The sequence below is a fragment of the Anopheles maculipalpis genome, chromosome 3RL (genome assembly GCF_943734695.1).
Source record: "Anopheles maculipalpis chromosome 3RL, idAnoMacuDA_375_x, whole genome shotgun sequence".
Taxonomy (NCBI): domain Eukaryota; kingdom Metazoa; phylum Arthropoda; class Insecta; order Diptera; family Culicidae; genus Anopheles; species Anopheles maculipalpis.
The window spans coordinates 7479040-7504747 of NC_064872.1; the positions used below are offsets into that span (position 1 = coordinate 7479040).

Genomic DNA, 25708 nt, shown 5'->3' on the forward strand with positions numbered 1-25708 from the left:
TTTGATGCAATCACACTGATAAATGCAGGAATTCGGATTGCGTGAACATTATCATAATTTTGCAAATCAACACAACTTCAACGGCGGCCAAGAAACAATGCGTATTTGTGTTTGAATGAGCCACAAGTCAGAGTGGCCCTGCCGCCCTTAGATTGGCCGACTTTGTGCATTAAATCATCATTTTCCGACGAAATTCATCCAACAAATATTGAACCACAATCCATCAAATCGTGCAGTACCGTAATTTTACTTACGGCCAGGAAAGTTGGCAGGCCGACCAATTGCTACAATTGAATAATTATTGTAAGCAATCAAGCTCACATATTCAATGAAGAACGCAAATTGTTATGTTAAAAGCGAGCGTTGCTACAAGTGCTCCAAGACATTGTCAAATTGTTTCTTCTACTTTCATAATTTTCTTAGCCAGCTGGAGTAGTTGACCCTTTTTCACTTGACTTAGCTTCCCCTTTTTGCCAGCTAACGAGTGCCTCGAAGATGGAAAGTGAATGATAAGCAACTAGCGAGGTTTTATCGTAAGGAATTCTGTTGCTCAGAATACGAATAGTCCTCATTACTGGCTTTGGACGGTGTTGCTTTTGCGTGAACGCTACAGATTATTCGTGAGGCTTGTTTCATGCTGAGCATATTTTTGGATTTTTTCTAAACATTTTCTTTGATGACGAAAAAAATGTAAATAATTTCTATCCAATTGAAAACCATTTAAACTCAACGATTACTCAACAAACAGTGCATAAAGTGTTCAACTCGTTCGTTCTCTGTTTTCTCACTCAACTTGCCACAATTTTGCAGATAATTCTCTAACCATCAATCACAAGCGGTCAAAGATAGTATGATCTCACACATTGCCCTCCAGATATGGCGCTTCTTGCGGAAAGAAACACCGGTCACACGTTTCCCTACCAATCCAGAAAGCTAAACACGGCTGCAACGAACCGATAAGGAAGATCAACTCTTTTTTTGGAGGCCTTCGATGATGGGATTATGATAAGCGATAGCGACACCGAACCCTGCAAAAGTGACATTTTAATTGCCTGTTAATTGATTGGTACAGTGATCGGTAGCTCCCGTGGACAAACACTGAGGGTGTTGCATGCTGGCTGTTGGTATTGCGTTATTAGGTCGCACTTGGTGTGAATGACTAGAAACATGAGAGGAAGTTTAAAGCTGAGGAACACAATCTATGAGCGCGTACGTTGCAAATCACGCGGAGCCTTCCGACGATAATCCTATCTTTGGTTGTTGAGTAAGAGGTTTTCTTTGGCAAAGGTGTATATAGGGCGATGAGGAACAACTTGATGTCTTTTGGAGAGTTTGGAAAAAAATGTGATTAACAGGCTCCTATTTGGTGCCTTGGATTATCAACCATCTCAATCAACATAACCCTTTCGAGCAAACCATAATCTAGAATATCTTGCACCTTCCATACTTTGTACTCTCAGCACCACCAAACTACACAACTGATAGCGATGCACAATCACAACAAGCACCGCAAAAACAAAATCTCTTCCGTACAAAGGCCACCCTTTTATCTTCAAATTCACCACTTCAGCAATTGCTCAACTTGTACACGGTTGTTAGACAAGCACTACTAGGCGTCAGGCGTCTTTCGGACATGATCCGCCTTGCCTGGAGTGGCCCACCGAGTGGCATATTTATGATGACAAATCACTTAATCTGACTCGTCGCTCGTCGGAGCACTCTAAAGACGCTTGTCGCCTATTGGACAGTTCCAGCAAAACCACCGAAAACAACCCACAATCGATGGCAGCTCGCACAAAACACACAAATATCTAACCAACTCAAATCGATCGATTTCACGTGAGAGAGCACGCCTGCCTTCTTTAGCAGAAGCGCGCCCTGCCGAACTGGGATTAGCATTATCTTCATTTTCAACGTTCGTTTTGGGTTTTTTCGAATGGCTTGATTGGAGGTATTTTGGATTTTCAACTCCGAACCATCCGCGCTACACACAGCGATAACGTTTCTTCGACAATTGATCCTGCATAGAGCGTACGCTGGAGATGCAACATCATCATGTCATGTTTGTGTTACTTGTGCCGGGTAGGCCGCACCGGGTATTTGACATTGATAGAACGAGGATTTGAAATTAATAACCGAAGATAAGAATAATTTTTAATCCTATAATTACCGGTACCGTTCGGCAGTGATGATAAAATTTGGTTGTTTTTGTTTGATAATACAGGAAAAATGAGTTGGAAAACACACACCCATTTGTCCCAAATTTTGGGGTTCAGGGTTAGTACTTCTTTTGTCAGAATTTGTAGTACCCGCTTTGATATCTTATTGATAAGCCATATAACGCAAAATACTCGTCTCTTGCTTTGTGAATAGTTTATATAGTAAAGGTAAAATAGCTATATAGTATATAGGTAGTAAAGGCTATATAGTAAAGGTATATGATGAAGCTAAAATGTTTATAGTACAGCATAACCTAGTAAGTGGGGAAATTGTTCTGCAACAATGTATTTCGCATCCTTGAACGTTGAAAAAAGATTAACCTTCTGCACCCAAAAAATCCCACACCTAGAAATGCGTTTGATCCACAACTGCTCATTCGCGATCGTGTGAAGAAACTTTTCACCCAAAAATAACACACCCTTGCCTTTCCTTGTTCTATCCTGTAAAGGTGTGTGACTCGTCATACTTCGAGGTGGCGTATGACGTGTGGCAAACACTTGCAAACACAGTCCATACTCTGAGGCTTGTATCACACCGAGCCCCCGTAGCCGATGACTTGACTCGTGAAAGACAGCCAAATTAGGGGAGGTATTTCCGATTCACATCTTGGGTGTGTTTGGAATTTTCTATTTTATTTCACTCACAAAACCTTCAAAGTATGTGATTGAAATTAGGTTCTTTTGAGGAGATTCTTTCCTTCTTTTTTTTTCTTCGCCAATGGAAAGTTCCGCATAACCAGGCAAATGTGCGATGAAACGAAAAAACCCGAAAAGCATGCATTATCGTACAAGAAGTGAGTGAAAACACTCCCAAACGAGTCTTATTTTTAGATCAACCAATCATTCCCAATGTAAATACTAATCTTGTAACAGATTTTTAACGTATCAATACACACATACTGCAAGCCCTATTCACTCCGGCCGTATGATTGACTTCATGCTTGATTCCAATTTATTTTCCTTTTCTTTCCTCCATATAGAACTTCTACTATTCTCCTTCAGCATCAAGAGCCTACATGGAGTGCTTTACAAAATTTTCTACCGAACCACGTAGACGACACGCGACCTGAAGAACTAAAATAGCAGCAAACAAACAAACGAACAAATGTCAAAATAAAAACCAAAGTTTTTTCCCAATTTTCTCACTGTTTTTCCACCGATATAGGTGAAAGGGAAAAAAGAAAAGTTTTACTCCAAAATTGTTATGCCCACGGGCACAAGGGGTCTTTCTGACACTTCCTCTGCCTGGTTGAATTTTTGATTTCAACCACTGTCTCCTCTGTGGCCAGTTTTAGGCTTTTATTCGGGTTGAATTTTTATAATTGTGAGAGTGGTTGTGTGTTTTGGTTTGCACACGTCATCGAACGTTTGACCGCGGAAACCAAGGAAAGTTTTTCACTTTCCCTTTTCTTTTTTTGATAGTAGACGAGGGTGGAAAAAATTGCTCACCGCAAACGCCGGAAGGAATGACTGTTAAAGTGGATGTAGACAGGTAATTAAATTTATATACAGTTTTAAGGACGATAAATGGATTCAGTGAACATTGTTGACTGTATAATCTTCAATTAGAACTCAAGACTTAAACAAACTAAGTTTTCTTGTTGTAGTTTGAATCTCCAACAATCTGAAATCCACAAAATTCTTTCTCTGTAGCACCGTATGGTCCAAAAATTATTGCCCGATTGTATCGCCTCTGCGTATCGCCTTGTAATACAACGCATGTACCCTTGCTACACCAACACTAGTGGCAAAAATATGATTTCGTATTTATGAAATCATAACTCGCTTATCATACACCCTTTTTTAGTCTGAATTTCGTCCCAGAGGAAGCGGAGCGAAAACGAATCATGACCCCAAGCGCAAGCGTGTCATGAATATATATTAACCTCCCTGAGCGAGTGAGTGTCGCCAAAGCAAGGGCCCGAGCGAGTGAAAAATGCGTGAATGCGATCCAGTGACATTAGAATTGCTAATTAGCAAGCCCGGGCTAGCCAGCGAAATGTAATAGATTCCTTGAAAATGTAAGTGACTAGAAGGGCGAGCTGGTTTTGGGAGCACTTTTCTGGGCTCCATGAAATCATTCGAGGAACGAGGAACATTATGTCGTGGAAAGATATGGCAATGACAATGAGTTAAGAAACTTTAGCTAATATCTTTTGATGAAGAGATGTTTTTGGTGTTATCTTATCAGCTCGCCAAGATTTTTGAGAAGGATCAAGACATAGCATTTCAAAGATAACTGCATTTAAAAATCTTCAGAAAGTAGGCGTCAGGATATCTCTCACCGCTATCTCCAAGAATGTCCCAGAACAAGCCCAGATTTTCTTATGAGAACACCAAACACTATAGCGTACACGAAACGCATTGCTTTGGATCATCCCTTTTGTCTACACAAACACGACACCCTACTGCTTGTCTGACCGAAAAACATATGTTCCATTCAGCGCATCCGTGAGCACGTGTTTCCGGTAATTGAAAAAAACAGACGCAAAGCGCCGCCTTATAAAACATCCTCACAAAACCCCCGGAGGGCGAACAGGGAGCGGAATTTATCTTTTGCCACGTGTCATCGCTCACCACCACCGGGTTCGTCGGGTGCGTCCTCGAATTGCTTGGGCTCAAATTGCCAACTGCACCTGGTGGATCAAAACGGTACATCTTCTGGTGCGTGGAAGGAAAAAAACAGGGGTAGTGTATCTATCAGCGCCATTATATACCGCCATAGGACCTAAACACCCCTAACCATGTTCATAAATTATCGAACGAAGGTCGAGGACGAGTCGGACAATGAAACGTGTTGCTTCCTTCCGGATATTATCTTTGGCGTACGGTGTCTTCTCCTTCTGGTAGCAAGTTTTCGCCTTGACACTGGTGAGCAAAAAAGGGTACAGTTTTGACACCATATGGTCACTGTCGTTTGCAATGGATTGGGTGTTGCTACCACATGGCAAGAGCTTCCAGATCTTAACTTGCTGATATAACGAGTTTACATAATTAAGATATCGTATTACTTTTCAACAACTTAAGAAACAAGCTTCTCCAGGCAGATGGCAAGGGTACTGCTGTACGATTGAGTCTGAACCCGAATCAAACCCCAGTCTTAACTTCCAGTCCGCTAATGCTCAAAGTATTCAAGCGAAAGATAAGAAACTGAACCCAAACACTGATTTGCTCTCTGCCTCGTAGACATTAGATAGTGACCAAAAGACCCTTGCGTCCTAAAAACAGATCCACTGGAAGCACAAGACATGCTGGTGCCTTTCCAGACACAGTGTCGAAGCACCAAGTTTTATCTGTATGATTCTTCGCACTTCTGAAACTATCTTTAGCTGGTGCGCCAAACGCTGGTCAGGATTTTTGGAGCATTAGCGGCACTCCGTCTTATCGCGTGTTGAGCAATTAGATAAACCCAACTCGACCACTTTGGGTTATGGGGTTTTGAGGAATTGGACAGATTCATTTCTGTGTGAGCACGGAAGGAAATAGTTCTTTATGCGATTCGTCGTCCCTGCACAATCAAGACAAATGAAGTTGTTTTTTATTAAACTTGACAGTTTCAACTTCACAACTTTGCCCGGTTTGCTAATTTCCTTATTTTCCACTGTCAAACGCGTACAGCTTATCATTGTACCGACCAAAACTAAATGACAACAGCCACACAGGGGCAATTCAACTTCAAGCCCTCGCTCACCCCTTCCCGAGCTCTTCACTTCTACATATCTTCGCCACTCGTAAGCGATCGTACATTCGCACCAATTTTCTAGATAGTTAATACAACAAAGTCCGGAAGTCACCTGACAACGGCAGGTGCGCGCCAAAATGGAACGTCCGGAAGCTAAGACTCTCATGCCGCCGTAGTGCGTAAGAAATCGCGGTGCTTCATTTTTCACCAATTTGGAACACTTCCGTGACACCGAAAAGGGGCTGAAGAAGCAACTTCTGACAGTGCCGATTTGGATTTGCACTACACACGCACCGGACGCACGCACGACTCCGCAACGTCAGAATCGACTTTTGGAGTTTGGAATTGGTTCGCACCACGGTGCCCTTTTTCGGCCGTGTCTTGAAGATACGCGGCACAGGAGATATGGGAAGCAATCTACGAAAACGCACACTACACGGCCCTTTGGCTCGTCGTAGCTACGCAAAATTTCTTTCCTACCCTTCCCTTCCTTTGCTGCCGGTCGGTTGCGTTGGGTTGCAATAATGCAGGAAATTGGGCTGTCATCTCGCACCAGTCGAGGCTCGGAAGGACCGGAAGCTTGCTTGCAAGTAATTTTTACGATCCATACATACGTTGGCGCTACGATGTTTCTACGCCTAGGCCCCCCCAAAATACGACACACTCATGCTCGGTGCTCTGCGCATTCAAATAATCAATGTCCGCATCAACACAGCATTCGTTTGCCAACGTGTGTTTCGACTGACACTGTGCAGTAAGTACGAGGCCAGTTGTGAAGAAGTCTCGATCCGCGTGATTTCCGGCGCACAATGAGGTGTGGATTTAACTTTGGTTGTGCGTGCACTTTATGCATTGATTTGCTTTTGTAATCTATTTCCACGCTCTTTGTTCGGTCGAGTGGAATAAATCAGGAAGATCAATGAAGCGGCTATTGAATTTGTTGGTAAATTGTTTGATTGTTTCATTTTAAAAGTAACCCATATTTGAAATTTATAATACTGCAGGAGGTATATGATGTTTCGTCAGACAATGTGGGGCCTTTTTCTGGATTTTTAAGGTAACGAGGTAGAATTGTCTATATTTTTCTACCCTGAAACAATAGTTAACATATTAAATATATGACAAAAATTAGACACCATCAACAGAAAAAGAAAAATTTTCCTTTTTCACGACCATTGAAATATTACACATTATTCCTACATAAATGATTTATCGGACGGTATTAATGTCAAGCATGTTCAGGCGCACTGTCTGTTCAAGGTTTTCAAAATTTAATTTCTACCGTTACACACACGCCAGCACGTATGTGTATCCTTGCTCTAAGCCCTGTGAGAGTCAATCTTCTATCCACAAATCTCATGCCACATGCAAAGCAGCATACGTTTGTGTCCCCTTTTGCGAGCATAGATGAGAATTTATCGCTAGACATAAATTCAAATTTGCAAAAATGAAATTGAATCGTTCGGTGGCACTGCGCTCTGTAGAGTTGCGAATTGTATCTTTCGGTCGTATTATTTTTGGCGAATGTTGGTGGATACTGTCATCCATCATGATGAGGAATTTTAAATAAGGTTTTGCTTTGAAAGATAAAATTATGCTGGTTTCGGTAAATATGTGACAAAAGAAATTTCGCAACAAATAATTCATGCACAATTTCTCACCTGTAACTCTCCCTTTAAAAATTAACTTTAAGGTGACAGGTAGCGATTACAAATTACTTAATTTTCTTCCCTTTCAATAGCGAATGTTAATAGTTTCCGGGTGACTATTCCTAACTACAGATAATCGATGATAAACACACCGGAAAGATGACACACGACCACGCAATTTACTGCTATTAACCACCCTTCCATAAAACAAGGACACTTTCAATTACCCCGGAGTAAAGTCTCTTCCCTAATTGAGCACGGTTCAAGCGCGAGGGTTTGTTGGACACATAAAAACAACAAACAGAAATCGTTACAAAAGACACCAATTATGTCATTCAACACCCTCGCCGGTATCATTCAGCACCACCGGAAGGAATACAGCAATTGTCGCCGGAAGTGAAGGTATCATCAACTACACCTCTTCCTAACCGACGACTATACAGGGAAGATAATCATCGTACTTTAATGCTACAAAGTGATACAATAACAGTGAGGGTAAAACGTTGGTTACGTTATTTTTCCCCGGCTGCACAAGAGCGTTGATCCTTATTGTCTATCGATGGGGTGGTCGCGATACGGGGGAAGCAATTTTCCACCTTCTATTTACAGTACGCCGGAACAAACGGTGAAGATAAAAAGTAACTCAATCGAGGAGGATACATAAAAGCGATGAAAAGACCGCTCAGTACACAAGCACGATAAAAAATGTGGGAAATGAAGTTTTCATCGATGGCACGAGAATCAATTTAACTTTTGTGTCAACACTGGAAGTGTAAGCAAATGAGTTTGAGTAGAGGAGTTGTGAGGAAATAGATTTGATAACTTGTTGTTAATTAAAAAATTCTGAGGTTTTTTACTAAAGAAACAAAACTATGTTTTTGTATTATGATTTTGATTTAATCTCTAAAATGAAATAAATTTTAATTAAAGTGGAAATTTAAAAAATAGTCTCAGCCGGAACAAGCAACGGAAAGCATTTTCATCGTAAGTTTTGCAATCAAACATTGAACAAGAATATAGTTTGAAAGCTCAATTAATGCTTATTGTTTGAAAGAAAAATTGCAAAAAGAACAGCACGGTCTAACGCAAGAGGAAAACATAATTAGCTAAAATAATGTATAAAAAATGTATAAAATAATGTATGTATGTATTAAAATTCTATTTTAAATAAATGTTGTAAGCTCAGTAAGATAATTCAATTCTTAATTCTTGTTGTACTGTAGTGCTTCTAAAAAAGAATAATTTAATTAAAAACTTTATCTATCATGCTCAGCATTCAATGGTAATTATCCAGACAATACCCGCCATCAATATAATCCAACAGCACCGAACGCAAATCAAACGATCAAACTCAACGTTACCATCGAAAGAATTATGCCTACCAATAACAATAACCGTCAGAATAAAAGGCTACAAATCTGTTCCATAGAAGTGGTCCCTTGATAAATCCAAACCCACAACAACACAAGAGGGTCGCGCCTCCACCTTGGCGGAAACCTTGCAGATGAAAAAAGCGATGGTAAATATCTTCACCAGGTCTGGAAGGACCAGAATAAGATCATTCTTCTCTCCTGGTGGCACGCCATCGAGAGTCCCTAGCAGCAGACTTTCCTGCTGCTGCTGCTTCGCCCAATACCGTGGAAGCTAAAAATCACGCGCTAAAATTTATGAATAATAATAAACAAATTAATTTTCTCGCACAAATGTCCCACTCGCCTCTTTGCTCGAAAACAATACACCTTACCACAGCGACCGTACCGGTAGAGCTTCTTCAAAACGGTTACCGAAATTAAGACAAATGGTGGAATTTGGCTCGCTCTTGCTAAACGAAATGAAGAATATTCGCTTGCCTTTCGCGCCCAGCCCCATAGCAGGTTACAATTCCGGTCACGATCGACACAAACAGGCACCCAAACAGACATCATCGTCGAAGGCGAATTTTCTTGCCAGCGTTCTGAAACGGTTCGTTCGCACGCGTGCGGCATCATTCTTGGTACAGGGTGGAAAGCTAGGGCTTAATTAGTACAGGAAGCGAACGGGAAACCTCACATCGCAAGAAGGGATGTAGCAGCTGCTCTAAACTACTCCAACCAACCGTGTGCTCCGTTCCACTCTGGATCCAGCAGGCCCTTGAAGGTGTGACTGCAAAGCGTCGAAACGCACGTCCTTGCAAGCCGTTTCCTAGACGTCACAGCTCTGCAAAAACGCTTTATTTCCATTCACTTGTCATATCTTTATGGCCAGCAGCAGCGGCGGAAGAAAACTCGCATTTTCCACGAAACGAAACGATGGGAAACCATTTCCCGTGGATTGGGTACAAACGGGACGCAAATTATGTGTGTGAAAATCTTTTGATAATTAAAATTGATAATTATTGCCCTCCGGAAGGGTGTGAGGGTTTTAGTTTGCCTTTAACGGGTGGGTTCTGGTGTAAGGGAAGGGAAAACGCGGGAAAACTGGAAAAAGTTAATTGAAGACGGGCGACGTTCTGAGCTTAAGTAAAGTTTTACAGCAAAGTTATGAGAGTTCGGGCAAGGAAAATTTCGGAACGAATTGTAAAATTTTCCCGACTATTTTCACACACGATGTTCAAAGCGTTTATATCATTCGTCTGAAACAACAGCTGCTTCTTCACAATTTTTCTTTAATATCTCTTTTATTTTTTTTTTTTTTTGTGAATTCAATGGACTTTCCACCAAGCGTTGCACGTAAAGAAAAAACGGACGAAAAGAAATCAAACCTCGCTTGAAGACGGAAAATTGCTCTCTTTCGTGATGTATTTTCCTTGCATCCGCTTTTTTACTTCTTTTTTTCTTTTTCTTTCTGCAATGTGAAAATACAACTCAATTCAGCAGTTCCAGCGGCCAGCGAAATATCTTTTCCCATTTTCTTTCGTTTTCTCATTTGCGACACGATGCGCAACTTGCGACCGACGTTTTTGGAGATCAATAATTCATCGGGAATTTTACCAATTTCGCCGGTTTTTTTCTCGTTTTCTTGCTTTTTAAGTGTGGTCTTCCTGGCAGTGAAAAAAAGTTTCAATCGTTTTGAAAAGAGTACAGGAAACAAACGGAAAAGAAATAAAAAAGCAACAACGAACAAAACTTTAGCTGGGAAACGATTCCACGTTAAAACAATCGATGCAAGTGTTTGGGCACCATCTCTATTACAACCAATTGGCGAGAGAGAAAGAGAAACGCATTTGGATTTCGCTTATTTACTTTTGCAGAAACGTAGTGCTGGTATGACGTTTTATTTATGTATTTAATTAGAAGATTATACAATGAACAGTGAGGAGGTTGCATCGTGAACAACTTTAGCAACTCCTATTATTCTTTCTCCTATGCAGTTTTTGAAACTTCTTTGTTTGAATGCATTTTTCAAAACCTCTTTTCCACATCCAAAGCCACTTCCAGCTACGACTTTCTCTTGCACAACCAATGCAATCAACCATCAAAGCTGTCCAACGGGTTTTCCCATATAATCGCCATAATAAGCCCGGAAGCTTATCGCAAACAACGATTCCACCACACATGTTTGCATGCTATACACACATACATATATATTTGTCAAGAGAATTTCTCACATCATTGGCTTTTGGTGTGGTGCAAGATTCTGGCATCTTACAGCCAACAGGATAGAAACGACGCATTCTCAAGTGTTCGCTATCCTCTCGAGCGTACCTTCGAAAAATTGGCCCTGGACTTCTGAATGCCCACTCGGGCTTATATGGCTTTGAAGGAGAAAAAGGGGTAGCGAATGAGGTACTTCAGTACAAAATGGTACTTCTCGGACAAACTGCGCACAACTTACAGCTCAAATCAATCGACGAAAAAATGCCTTCACGGCCTTTAAAAATATGCTCTCTAAAGAACAAAAAAATAAAACCCAAAACCCTTTTATGTACGATTGATTTGTATGTGTGCATGTTTGTAGGTTATGAGTATAAAAATTCTTGAGTAAAGAACATACAATTCTAACAAAGCTGAATGTTGATCCACGACGTCAAATAGCAACTATGAAAAAGTTGTTCTGGTTTTTAATAGAATTAAACGAGTTAAGACACTATTATTCTGTGTATAATTTGTTGAGGCACTTTATGTCACTAATGATGGCCTCTCGATGACAGTCCAGCCAGACAAGTGATCGAAGTGAAGTAACGGCATTCAACGCGATAATGCTACAGACGAATCGTCCTAGAAAATCATGTGTCTTAGTCACTAGGTTTGTTATCAGCAAATGATCCGTCCGCAATATTTCTTGAAACTTTGATGAACTGCTCAACGATCAGTTTTACGAATGGTTAGAATTAATTGGTTTTACAAAGGGACTGAGATGACTGAAGAACTCTGCGGGTTGGCGAACTCTGACAAACGAGTGGATAAAATCCTGGTTGCGAGTGGAATGATATGTAACCAAGGTAATCTGTACATTTGAAGTCCTCTGTAACCTTAGGTCCTGGGTTGAAAATAAACGTAGCCGCTGCTCGACTGTGTGCAGTTTAGAAAACTTTTCGAAGAAATCTGCAAAGCCCAATAACTGTCACTAATATCACTCTTGCACAGTTCAATAAATAGAAGAGAACATCTAGCTCTGTTCTCATTACTGCACTTCCTACTGTTCCAAGCTTACCACCTCAAGAACTTACTAACAAAGCACTTCATCCTGATGAGCACCCATTTTCGCGAAAAAAACCCACAACACTGCAAACGACAAGTGCATTAGTGAGCCTTCTTTTCACCCAACCCTAAACGCGCTATCCATTTATCAACCAACCGGGTTAAAACAATTTATTTTAATGATTATGATTCGCGTTCTGCGTTTTTTTTTTTTGCTAGAATTTTAATGAACAAACACTCCTAGGGGAATGATCGCTTGCTTCAACACAGACCAGACGACACCAACGTCTTCTTAATGATAATGTGAAAACCTTCCTGACAGTAATAACGATGACGATTATGATGATGATGATGATGGTTTTAATGATGATAATGAAGACTAAGAATTGAATACTTCACCGTGACACGCCAACTGCACCACTAGTGCACCAATGCACACATGGGTCCATCCTTCGTGGAGCAGGAAAAGCGTGACGATGATAATAAGAATTAAGGAAGCGATATGCGAATGGAAGGGTTTTGAAGAGGTCCTTGGCGATGCAGTAATTTTCAGCCATGAAGATAAGATGGCTTTACTCGCTTGCCCTTCCCTCTATCCTTCCATCCTGGGTGTACTGTGCAAATGACCTAATGCTAATCACAGCCCTCGTCGTGCAGGATGTCTTTGGACTGTCTTATGAGTATGTGTGGCTGCCATAACGACAACGCACGAATACTTTGCTTTCCTCGTTGATTATTTTCCTCCTATACACAAGAAAACTCGAAAACAATGTTCAACACGGTTGTAAAAAGGTCATAACCACCGAGACCAAGCTCGAGCCAAGTATCATTTCGTGTTTATGCAATTTGATGACTGCAGGTCCGTGCGTTACGTGCAGCGGAGAAAATATGCATAACGAACGATAAACTACACACATACACCCATACAGTGGAGTGCTAAAGCTCCCCAAACCAGGAAATGTGTGTCGTGTCTTGTCGTGCGCAACCAGCGACGCCCATCGGTCCAGAAAATGGCATCACGATGTTGGTGGTCAGTCTTGTAAAAAGCCAGCCTGCTAAATGTCTATTGATTTTCTTCGCTGTCTTCCAGTGCACTAAAGCCCCCTTTTTTGTGCATTTTGCTCGTGGCCATCCCAATAAACACGTACAGGAAAGAGTGTTCCTCGGTGGGCAAGCAGAGCGCTGGGAAAAATATGATTTCCATAAGTAATTTTCCTACGACTGCGGGTAAAGACCGTTTTCGTGCAGGACGAGCTTTCCACGTACAAGATGCATTCGTTCGTGTATGCATGATAATGATGATGACATGCAAGCGGTCATTTTCCCCTGCCCGACCCTGTGCCCCTTGAACGCAGTGAAATGATCACGACAGGTTTCTCCATAGTAAAGTATTGATAAGTTTCCTTGGGATAGAATTATTTTCTAGAAGGTTCTGCTAAATTATAGTGTAAATAATGTAGATATTTTCATCAAATAATGATCCCTCTAACCTTCAATAGTATTCTCGATAAGAAAATGTCGCCTATTCTTCGCCAAACAAAAATATTTTTTGTCATTTGCAATTTAAAGCTTCACTGACAATAACTCATAGTACTACTCCACTTTAGATCTCAACGACATTGAAAATGATTTTTTTCTCTGAATCTGTATCACCTGAGATACTTATTTCACACTGCAAGGAATGTAAAAATTTAGCATGTGAAAATTATAAAGGCTTCTCCTACATAAAATTCAGGATCAAATACACTCTCAAAAATAATTATCCTTCGAAATTGGACCTCGACTCTACCACAACTAATCAAAATAGGTCCTGCTTTCTGGAAAAACAGCGTAGTTTACAAAATTTATAACTATAATACATACCGTTTCCCAAGAATTTATAAAGTACCTTCCTTTCCCTAAAAAAAAATTGCCAAAACTAATGCAATAAAAATGCACAACTTTCTTTTTTTTTTGCTGATGCAGAAAACTGTGAACACAAATATCAGAAAACTACTCGCCACTCGTTACGTGGCGTGGCACCATACACCACTTCAGATGGCAAAATTTTTCGGTACCGAATTAAATATTCCACTGTTCCACATAAAACCTTATTGCCATTACAAGCGAATGAGAGAAAAGTTCCTCTATTTTTACACTGGTCAGCAAATGCTTCTGCTACTGTGTCACAACCGGGAATTGAAATAAGATCTGCAAATATAACGACAATTGTAGCCAAAATTTGAATTTTAAAACGACACACTTAGTGTTTTTTCATCTATTTCTATAGGATCACGTTACTCCAAAGTATCGTGAACCATTTTGCCAGCAAAAAATACAACGTAAAACGTTTTCAATGTGGCCACAGCATGTGCAAAGCACTACCAGCAACCCATTAGCGGTTCTCCTTCATTATTCAGAGCAAAGGATTGCTTACTTGCTCGGTTTAAATTAAAGTAATGCACAACAACAAAAAACACATCTATAGAAACCGATTTGTTCTAGCAACAGTTGCAGTTGAAATGTTTATTTGACGATTGTCGTTTTATTATTTTTATCACAAGGAAAATGACGTAATTGCACACACAACGTTGATCATTGTCGGTGCAGCTCGTATCGCTCTTCTGTTTGGGCGTAAAGAAAGAAGCTTACTTAAATTCGCTCGCACCAGACACAGACACGCCGAGATCGGTTTGATGTAGTATTTTTGGTGCATTCGCAACTATTGAAACACGTGTCTGCATCAACGTTTTTTCAACCACCAGCTAATGCGTTATTAGTGACCGCGAAAAAGTGTACCTTTTACGATCACCTACTCATAAATCTTGGAGGCTAAAAATAGTCATCACTCACTGACACGATCGACACCGGCGAAGATGATGATGTACTACTGGCAACTGCACAGCAAAAAACACTTCCATATGTAGCACGAGTATTGTTCATGATCATTCGGTTTTGCCTGTGGGCAGAACAAAATGCTACTCAAGGTTAACACGTGCACCAGTACTTGGAGAGCTAACGGAGAACATAAGCGCACTGCTGAGTAATAAATAAATCAAAGATAAAGGACAAAGCTGGACACATTTTTACACGATTTCAATTTATTGCCAATATCGTCGCAAACGATCGCTTTGCTCATTAGCGCAATACTAACGCAATCTACAACTTCACTTACAACTTTGACAGCTACGCCAACTGTCAAGTTGACAGTTCGCTTCAAGACGTTCTACCGATTGCGCCAAAGCTACCAAGCCGACACGAAACAGCAGCGTAACCGTTGGGGTTGGCCTAAATGAGGCTCGCGTCGCCCCTCTTCATAAAAAGATGAAGGCATTAGAAATTCACAGGGTTCACCGCACACATAAACTCGCTACATTTCAATATCGTGTAATCAAAGTCATAAATAAAGTTTTTATCTACACCCGGGCGATCTGCTCGCCATCCCCAAACCTTTTTCGCCAATTAATGCTTGCGCTTCTGACAAGAAAGGCGGCCACTCTGGGATAGCTCGGGGTGGGAAACCGACCCGAAAACCGGATCTCCTTTCGCTTCCTCCCGTTACCTTATTGCGTGTTGCTACGCACAAGAAGAAGAAGCAATCCGTGCGCTCACGGACACGAAACGATTCCTTCTGCTAACCCTCAAAGCCGCCCGAAGATTGATGTGCGCCCCGTGCACAACAGGGTAAGACAGTGTGACTCCCTGTGCGCGGGAGTGTGTTTCTAATGTACGCAGCGAGCAATAAAGAAATGGCAGTAAAAGGACACTCCATGTGCCTCGCCGCACCAAATCAAGCGTTAGGTTCGTGTTATGTTGACCCTCCTGTGTGACAGTTGACAGGACAATTCCCACCCTTGGCGGGGAGCCAAGATCAGGCCACCGGGCCATCATCATAAAACGGACCAATATTCACACTCAACGACACACACCCACAACGTCATGCACTTGCTGTCATGGACATGGTAAGTTGATAGCGAAAGGGAGGGCGAAAACCCTCATGTCCAGCCTCGTCCAACGAAATCCCGTCTCCACGCTTTAGGAACGCGATCGTTTTTATGTAATCATAAATTTTATGACACAAAAGAGAGAGCTACGATGAACATTTCGGGCGGTACTTCCCGTTTATGATGAGGAGGGTGCTACGCGCCTGAATGTCTGCCAGGGGTCCTAACGATGACGACGATTGCGACAAGTAACCGAACCGAAAACTCCAAATGATAAATTAAAACAATTGGTTCCTATTGGTTGTCCTTTTTGTCCGGCAAAAAGGATAAGGAAAGGGATACAGAAGGTGGGAAGACAAGGCCTCGGACGGTTTACCATAAAAAGGTACTTAACAAGGGGGACAAACCAGGAATCCTATCGACTGTCCACTGTGCGGAGCGGAGCGACCGAAGGTCTAGTCACCCGAGCCTATAACCCATCAAAAAAAGAAAACCTGACATCCGGTTTACCTTCCTTCCTTTGCCGTGCCTTTATTATCTCTCATCGCCACCGGTACCGGTCCCCGGCCAAGGACATACCCCGTCAAGACTTGGGGTCATTTTTATTTCCACCAAAGCACCAAGATGCATGTGACGTTATACGCCGTAGTTTATTAACGACGCTGTCTTTTCCCTTCTGCCCCATTCTGTGTTCGGGGAAGTGACTGATACGATAAGAAAAGTGAAAAAGAAAACGAAACCTTCCTCCAGCTCCACGATCGGACACATCGGCATGTCGGCGCAATAACAGTAACTTCTTCAAGTGACAGGAACGGGGGTGGTGAGACGTTGAGAAACACGATTGGAATGGGCCTAAATGGGCCCATAAAAATTCCCGGCTACTGTCCAACTTGCCTTCACGACTTGCCACTACGACTGTCCTGTGCAGGCTGTGATTTGGAAGCACCTCGGACCTCGGATTGCACCGAATTCAGGACATCGGGACATAGACACTGGAGAACTGGCACCGGTATTAACGATGGCGCCCATTTTATTGGGGGCGTCTGACTACCGTCCATTAGTCTTTGCGCGAGCTAAACAACGTCGATAACGATGCAGTGTAATAATTATTGCTCACTTTTAGAAGGTCTTCAGTGGTACTGGAGGTGTGACTAGCGGATAGGTTTGTGAGTAGTATGTTCATGTCAAGATTTACTGTCATGACTTCCACTGTAGTTGAATACTATCTGTCTGTCAAAATACTGGAGACAGTTCAAAGTTTCTTCAAGATGTAAACATGACTAGTTGCACTGAGTTTTACAATTTTATCAATCAGTCAAGCTATTTTGCTTCTAGGACTCTTCTCAATTTCTTAAAGACTTGATGACCTCATAGACACTTCTGTAACAAGAGGCAATTTTCAAAGTCCAGACGTACTATGAAAACTATTATTTTTGAAACACAACTTCCAACGCACCTTAAAGACTTACGGACCTCATTGATTCCATGACTTATCGACACTCTCGTGACTCGAGACACATAAAACAGTAAAAATATTTATCGTACCCCATTAAGGAGAACGTCGAACCCTCGCAGCCCGTTAACTTAAGGACGCTCGGCAGGTCTCTTATGAAAATTATGACAACCGCACCATAACTCGCTGACGATCCACACACGATCCAGGTGAACCCTTAGAACGGAAGTCCGTCCGCCCCCCCCCCCCCCCAACTTCCATGTGTTTCCGATTTCAACTACCACCGAAAAAAAAGAGAAGCAAGACTAGCTAACGAAACTCTTCCATTCCCTCTCGTGTTGTGGTTGTGCGCGTGAGCAAGTATGATATGATTGCATGTCATGTCCTTCGAGGTAACGTCCCCTTTCTCACAACTTGTGTTCCCTTTAAGCATGTAAGAATATTAACTTATTTCACTTGTCAATTGTTATCTAGATACGAGATCTCCACCTTTCGGAACACCCTCCCGCGGTGCCGATGTTCCATTAGCGCAGTGATTGCGTCTTTCGTGACTTCCCGGGTACTTCTTATCATATCCCAAAAAAAAAAACCCATTTCCAAGAAGACGTAGTGAACCACGGGTAATGAAACCGGACAGCTACGAGGACTCACTAGCGAGGAGGGGTGAGTTAAGCGATTTCGCTGCTATGCGAATGTCCCTTTTTTCTGTGTCACATCCATTACCATCATCGGTCGCCGTCGTCGCCGTAGTCGCCGTGGACAACGTCGTTGATGTTGATGTCTGGAAGCTACTACAGCTTTTGTTGAAGCGGTAGCAACTAAAACACTTGAGCGGAGCGGTGATTGGTCGCTTTTTCGTACTGCTGAGCGCATTGTCATTTGGGCCAGCAGGTGGTATGGGGCGGGAGGGTGGTTTAGTGATATGACAATGGGACCACACCAATGGTCCGGCTCTAGCGAGCGCTGCGGTGGGCCATTTGGCACATGCGGACATGCGACAGGACACTTCTAATCGACTGTCCGCATCCGGTGTTCGTGTAGTTTGGTTGTGCTTTTGTTGCTTTTCTTTTTACGTGTGTCTTACCGTAGTTTTAGCCATAAAGACAGCAAGACAGGCGTCATTTCGGACAGCATAATGGTATTGATCGTGTTTGAAGTGAACATGGAAAAGAAAGTGCCCTTGTTTTAGCAGATGAAGTAGTGCAATATTCTGAGCCAAAGTCGATGTTTTTTTTTTCGACAAGAAATTAATTGTATTTTTATTATTTTTCTTAGAAATTCTGATAATAGGACCACCCATATAATGTCACCGCAATTGTCGGAACGCTTAAGGCATGGAAATAGAGCAAACGTCTATTTGAAAACATTATTCATCAGCGTGTAATTCACGAAAACATAAACAAATGGCTTCAAAACTAGAGCAGAGAACAACATTTCTCCATCACACACTTATCGCTTAGCGTGATAAGCAACGCTAAGCAACAGCAAACTCTAAGCTCACAAACTCGATTCTTAATTTAAGCCCGTTATTCGCTATCCGAACGCATTGCTTATGTCAATGCGCGTTAGTTTTTCTCCCCGGATATTCGATCGTATCACTTACCTTGAGCAAATCGCCGAGCGACTGACTTGGACCGCATCCTGACGCACAGCTGTACGATGTAGTGTATTTCTTTGGTTTTGTAGTTGATTTGCTTTCTTGGTAATGTCACTTTAGGAAGGCGCACGTCATCACGAGATATTCACTTTGGTTAGAGATCACTAGAGATCTACCATTGCTCAAATTTTCAAACCTTTTACCCACCAAAATGCAAGCATTTTGGGCTATAAAATGTGACCGACCAAATGTCACTAAGATTTCTAAATATGTAAAAAAAATCTGCAAAATTTCTGGACCACTATTGTAATGTTCTTTTTCTTCTATGTCGACTGTGATTTATTTTTAGTGAATAAGAATTATTTTTCTCTCTTTCACTCTAGGACACCATCTAAACAGCAGATCATGGTTTTCTCCCTCTTCACTCACACTTCGAATGTATCAAACTCAAACTTACACTTCACAAACGTCCCGAAAAAACAGACCCAAAACTGCTAATTAAAAATGATTTCGCGAACGCACAATTGTTTTCCCCTTTTCGACGCACTCACAAACTACGGGTAGATTGCTTCTCTAGTACGCTGGTGCTCCTTGTCCGGTGGATGGATCGTTTACTACTGTCCCGGTGCCGTGAACTATGGAGCCAAGGCATAACACGACGGCTCGCGACTAAACCTCCCTCCCCGGCCTTTGGTGTGAATGAATACGGGTAACACAAAAAATCAGTGAAAAACACTCACCATACTACCTCAACCCACGTGGGAAGTAAACCCGGCGGCTCACTTTGGGTATATGTGTGTGTGTGTGTGTGTGTGCGTGTGGATAAAAAAGGGGGAGTGTGCTGGATGCGATAGTTCGGAAGGGACAACGACACTCGGTCTCTCGGCGTGCAAACAGTTACTGCTGCTGCTGCCACTGCTGCTACTGGTGGCGAGTATTCGCAACGACTGATCGTCCGACTCGATTCACCCGGACCGTGGAGTGTTTGCCCGTTGTAGTTTTTTTTCCTTCTTCTTTTCTGCTCGTCGGAGGTCCGCATGTTTGGCTGTGTGTTGTTCAAGTCGGGTGGCCCACCCGATGAGCGTGCCGATAGTGTAGGAATAAAGTAAACGGATTAAAAGCAACAAAAAATCCTACACACACAGACAACAGTTTAACAACAGTACGAAATGGATGATTCAAAATTTTTGATTTTTCAACCCAACTGTGCTTTGGTTTGGCGGTGTCTTTTTTCGCTAGAAAAAACCTTTGCTATCCCACCATCACTTTCTTGTAGTAGCTTCGGAAAATTTCGGAAAAACTTATTTTGTTTCCAGTTTTCTCTAGCCTTGTACTTGGGCGATGGGTGGAAAGGCAAACTATCTTACTTCGCTCGCGGCAAACATTGTGGCATTCTCTTTCTCTGTTTCTCCATCTCTTTTCTGCTGGGGAAAGGATTCTCTTGGGTTCATTCAATTCTTCATAATTACGTCGTCTTTGTCGCTCTTTTTGGCTAAGAAGATTTTTAGAATAGAGGAAGATATTTATGGAAAAACTCAATAAAGGAAAGTTGTTGAAAATTGATATGATAAATTTGATCTTTTTTTACATTCGGAACTAATAAATTATCAACTCATTATTCAATTCCTAAGTAAAACTATCTAACACCACTATAAACACCACGGGAAGTAGAAGCTTCATCGAGTGGGGAAATGCTGAAGGAAGCAATAGTTTTTTTTTTTTTTTCGAACTTTGTTCATTGTTCTTCACCACTCTCTAGCAGGATGAAGACGCCTGAGTGTACCCATCGCAACCATGTGATGCACATGTGTGCGAGACTTACACGAGCGAAGCGGAACCTGTATCAGACTTGGCGGAGGCCTTGGCCGACGTATGACTTTAGCGCTAGCGCTTGTGGTTATTGTTGTTACTGGGGAAAACAAGCAAAGTACTAGTACAACGGCACGTACGTTGCACTATTCGCTTTCGCTGGAGCTATTTTTGGCACCACTCAGCTGTGAGATTGTGAGATAAAATTCTGCCGAAGGTGTGATCGAATAGTTAATTTTAACGTGAAGGAAGTGGTTTTTTCCTGTTTTGTGTGTCAATAGATTGAACTTTAATTGCCAAATTTATCATTTATTTCAAATTTATTTGATTTAACTTGTGCATCATGTATCTATGTAATTATAAAAACTTCAAATTTAATGGAGACGCCTGGTAGCTTTTACTAAAAACTTAATGTCCAATGGAGACGCCTGGTAGTTTATAAAAATAATCATTTTTAACACTCAAATTAAATTCTTCAATTGAAAGTTATAATGCTAGAATCCTGCTAATTAGTTACTTCATTATCTCTCGCTAAAAATATACATTAAATAATTATTTGAAACTGTATGTTTTTTATAAAAAAAAACTTTCGACCAATTTGGTATTCGTTTCCTTTAATCCATTGGAGGTTGTTTGTATATGAACGCACACCTATTCAGTCACAATCATCGCGATAATGGACGACGCTGGCCGGATCTATAAAACAAGCAGGATACCGACATGACGTGACCCCTCCTTTTACTCTTGAACCAGGTATCGCATAAATCCGGTCATCGCATTAATGATCTCAATGTTTCTTCGCTTTTTTGTTTCCTTCCCATTCGAGGACGTCGAATATTTGAAAACAAATACGATTGGTAGCTGACTCAATCCACCGCCAAGAAGAAAAATAAAACCACTTAATTTGATCTTCAATCCTAAGGAAATTGGTGACGGAATGAAAGCATCACAAACACGAAAGCATCACGCAAACGCTTACACCTAAAACAACCCCCAAAAGAAAGTCATCCAATCCTGTTGATGGTGCTTCTTTTCCTTTTTATTGTCGTTTCTTTCTTCTAGCGTCACCATAAAGCGTAATGAAAAGTTGCCCTTAAATACCTGACGACCGTTTGCGAGTCGTGAAAATCAAGATTTCCCCGAGCTGGCCTTTTTGCTTGACCGTTGCAAATGAGCTTTTTTCCATACACGCACACACATACACACACAGTCACACCTGTCCTGAAGCTCTCTATCCATTTCCAAAGCGCCGTTGTTTGTCACAAAATTTAGATCCCCGTTTCTTTCTAGCTGTGAGTCTCTTGTCTAGAAACACTTTCTATTTTTCACCAGCCAAGAGTAGCACCCCTTCTTGTTTCCAACTTTTCCTCGACCCTTTTTTTGGTCACCGACATAATTTGACATTTATGAGCAAGTGGATTTGGAATGGAATGTTCGGTTCAACTGCTTCTTTTGTGGGGAAATGGTGAGGATTGTTTCACTGATGGAATGTAAACAATTTAGAGTGAAAAAGCAGACAGCAAGCAGAACAGTATCGGTGCTGGTGAGTGAGAGAGAAAAAATTAGCATATAGTATCATAAACTAAGCCATCTACCTTCGAGCTAATCGAGCCATGACCGAAACGAGGCACGATTTACGCGACTCCAAGAAAGCTGCACCAGAATTCTGCCAGCTAAAAGTAGCAAAAAAAAGCGAAATTCAAACCCATCTTACCGTGGAAAATGAGTAACGCTTTTAATGAGCTGCTTACGGGTGGATGATTCGAATTATCGACCAACCAGTGAATATAACAAAAAGAAAAATACCTGCAGAATTAAATAAAACCAACAAAAATGTTTCCAACCATTGCCCGGGTATGGCCGTGTCACCGAGTGATGTGTTTTATGCATGAAAAGAGCAATTTCAGTTGAATAGTCAATGTGCGGTCATTGTGGAAATGCGAAGTCAAATGAGCCAATGGTTTGTGAAAAATCGCATCCTCTTGCGAGGGAATACAGTACGCAATTTGTTGCGGTGTCGATGAGCGATTGCAATGAATTATCGCATGATCATTTTTCACAGTTTGATTAAGCATTATGGTCCGTGGTTTTTGAACGCAACATTGAACGTAACAAAAGGATGGAAAAACGTCGTGTTTGTCATTGAACTACAAATATATAATTGAAAAAATGAAATGTTTTCAGGAAAATTTATGATTTTATTCATCCTATACCGCTATGTATGTCAAATCATATAAATATATTCACTTTACACTTTATTTATTCAACAACTAGACAACATAAAAATATAATAATGTACTCAGCAACAGTGACTGTAAATAGCGCAATAGCAACAGTTGATTTCTAAATAAATTTATGAGATTTATGTCGGCTGTTAGCACAATGGCACCAGGTAATTTCAGTACAGTCAGTATAGCAGCTTCAGGATAGTTAGAAAGTACGTAAAACATATCAACAATTTTAAACTTTATCAATTTTATTTCTCGTTTGACAAATATCTTCATACAACGGAGTTCAATAACAGTAATAGAAAAAATATTAAGTTTGTTTCTGAACGCTGCTTAAGTGTTGTTCATTGTCTGTTGCAATTTTGATATCATCTGAAAACATTACCTTCAATTCATTCTTAAATCAATTGATACTGTTACCCTGTCATTTACTCTTTCTCTCTCTCTATCTCTCTCTCTCTCTTTCTATCTCTCTCTCGTTCTCTCTATCTCGCTGACTGTCCGGATGGGATTAGAACCCTGGCCCTGCTTTATGATGCCCTGCACAGTTGTCACCTCTTCCATCGGACTAGATATGTTACAATTGCATAATTATTTATTATTTAACTACTGTTTATATCAGCATTGTACCGTCATAATTGATTGTAAAAAAGTAAAGAAATAATGTCCCGCGATATCATGTGAAAATGTTTTGTCATAATTTGATACAAACTACTATCTATCATCAATAAGAAAACATTATCATAATCGCCCTTCAAAATCTACTACAAAATCAATCCACCGCCAGTTTGTGCGTGTCCATTTGTTTCCATCTGAAGAAGAAACACACACACACACACACACACACACACACAAATTTTATCGAACAAATCCAATGCTTTTCCAAATTTTCCCATCGATCATGACGTCCATCGACGACCACCATCGTCGTACGGTTTCTGTTTTCTACACGGATTTCGATTCCTTTGCGTTGTTTATTATTTTCTCACTTTCACCTGAAGCTTGGTTTGTCTGTGTGAGTTGTGTTGCGTTTTTGCATATTGATTTCCTGTATTAGCACGGCCAAGCTAAGCCAAGTGAAAGCAATGAAGTAAGGAGATGAATACCACTGCAGTTCCACCTTCACATCCGAAATAATCGAACCCTTGAACCGTTGGAGGGAGTGAAGTTTTGTTTTTTGTTTTATTTTGTGGGGAGAAGTAGAAAGAAAAAGGCACTGTTATTAATTTCGACCTTGATCGATAAATGTTGCTGTCGATTATTAATAGCCGTGCGGTGAGTCTGATAGCTAGGAGGCAAAAACATATACATGGGAGAATCAAAGTTTCTTATTTTATTTACATCGTTCTATGGTATGGTTCTTAGTATTTGAATACAAAAATAAAATCAATTGTATTATATTATTCGAGTGGAAAAAGGAATTTTCATATGATACTGTACATCTCTTTATGGCTTTACATACATTTGTTTGTGCTTTTTTTCCAACCTGTTAGTAGTTAAGTACAAAAAAAGTACAGCTTTGGTTCTTATCGCACATCCATTGTGCACTGAGAGAGCAAATAAAATTCGCTCTCTCTCCTCTATAACTTCTCTTTGCTGCCTTTTTTTCTTTGAAACCGGCAGCATAGCACCGCCCACTTTTTTCTCCACGCACGCCGTGCACTATGCACAGTGGAGGACAGAAATGAAGCAGTTAAGAGAGAGCGTAGAAAGTTTTATTTTATTTTTGCTTTTCTTACAATATTAAAATTACATAAAATTTTAAAAGATAACAACCTAAAACTTTCCGAATAATTTTTGATTGGGAAATTCACCCGAAGAACTATATGAAAATTGTGCAAAATGGAAAACCATCAATCATAAATGGTTTTTGCTTCATCCACAATTCCTCAATCCCGTGTTAATCCTTTTAACACAAATTAAAATCCCTTCTTAAAGTCATTGCTCTTGCCGCTTCCTTAAAGCGTCACATAACCTTTACTTTAACCACAGATTTTCCCCAGATTTTTCCACCGATCCCGGTGACCACTGGGTGTACTAAAAAAAAGCCCTAGCCCTTAACTGCATAAATCGATAAATTTCAAAAATCAATACACCTTCTGTACACAATACACCGTCACAAAGCACGGGAACAAATGTGTTTGGTTTTCCCGAGTCGCCGTTTTTTTTTTTGTTCCATCCCTTTTTTTCGTTGCGCCGTATTTCGTCTTGCGGGGACAAAACAAAAACTACAACTACTACCACGGTCGTCTGGTGCGGAAAAGCGAAGCGAAGGAAAACGGTGAAGGAATTTATGCCGGCGCTAATGCGGACCACTACCGGTTTGCGAGGCAACAAGTACTTCCGCGTGAAAATGGCGAACGAGCCCATACTCGCCTAGCGGGGTTCGCAGTGGGAAAATTGATGAAAAAGTTGTGTGCGGTTCGTAGGTGAAGGCAGGTGAAAATTTAAATTCATCCACCGGTTTCACTTTCGCTTCGATAAGTGTGTGTGTGTGTTTGTATGAGGTTCACATCAAGAAAATTTTTG

At 41.1% G+C, this 25708-nt stretch overlaps 3 protein-coding genes across 3 annotated transcripts in view; 1 reads left to right on the plus strand and 2 right to left on the minus strand.

The window, feature by feature from the left end:
- Positions 1 to 19197, minus strand: part of LOC126563889 (transcription factor hamlet) — a 90606-nt gene extending 71409 nt beyond the window's left edge. Inside the window, exon 1 of the mRNA XM_050220676.1 lies at positions 19149 to 19197. Coding sequence (XP_050076633.1) covers positions 19149 to 19185 — 37 coding nt within the window. The 5' untranslated portion in view covers positions 19186 to 19197. The remainder of the gene's footprint in view (positions 1 to 19148) is intronic.
- The window catches only part of LOC126565385 (dual specificity protein phosphatase 3), a 471876-nt gene that overhangs the window by 332162 nt on the left and 114006 nt on the right, over positions 1 to 25708 (minus strand). The window lies entirely within an intron of this gene.
- The window catches only part of LOC126563978 (dual specificity tyrosine-phosphorylation-regulated kinase mbk-2-like), a 114049-nt gene that overhangs the window by 33494 nt on the left and 54847 nt on the right, over positions 1 to 25708 (plus strand). The window lies entirely within an intron of this gene.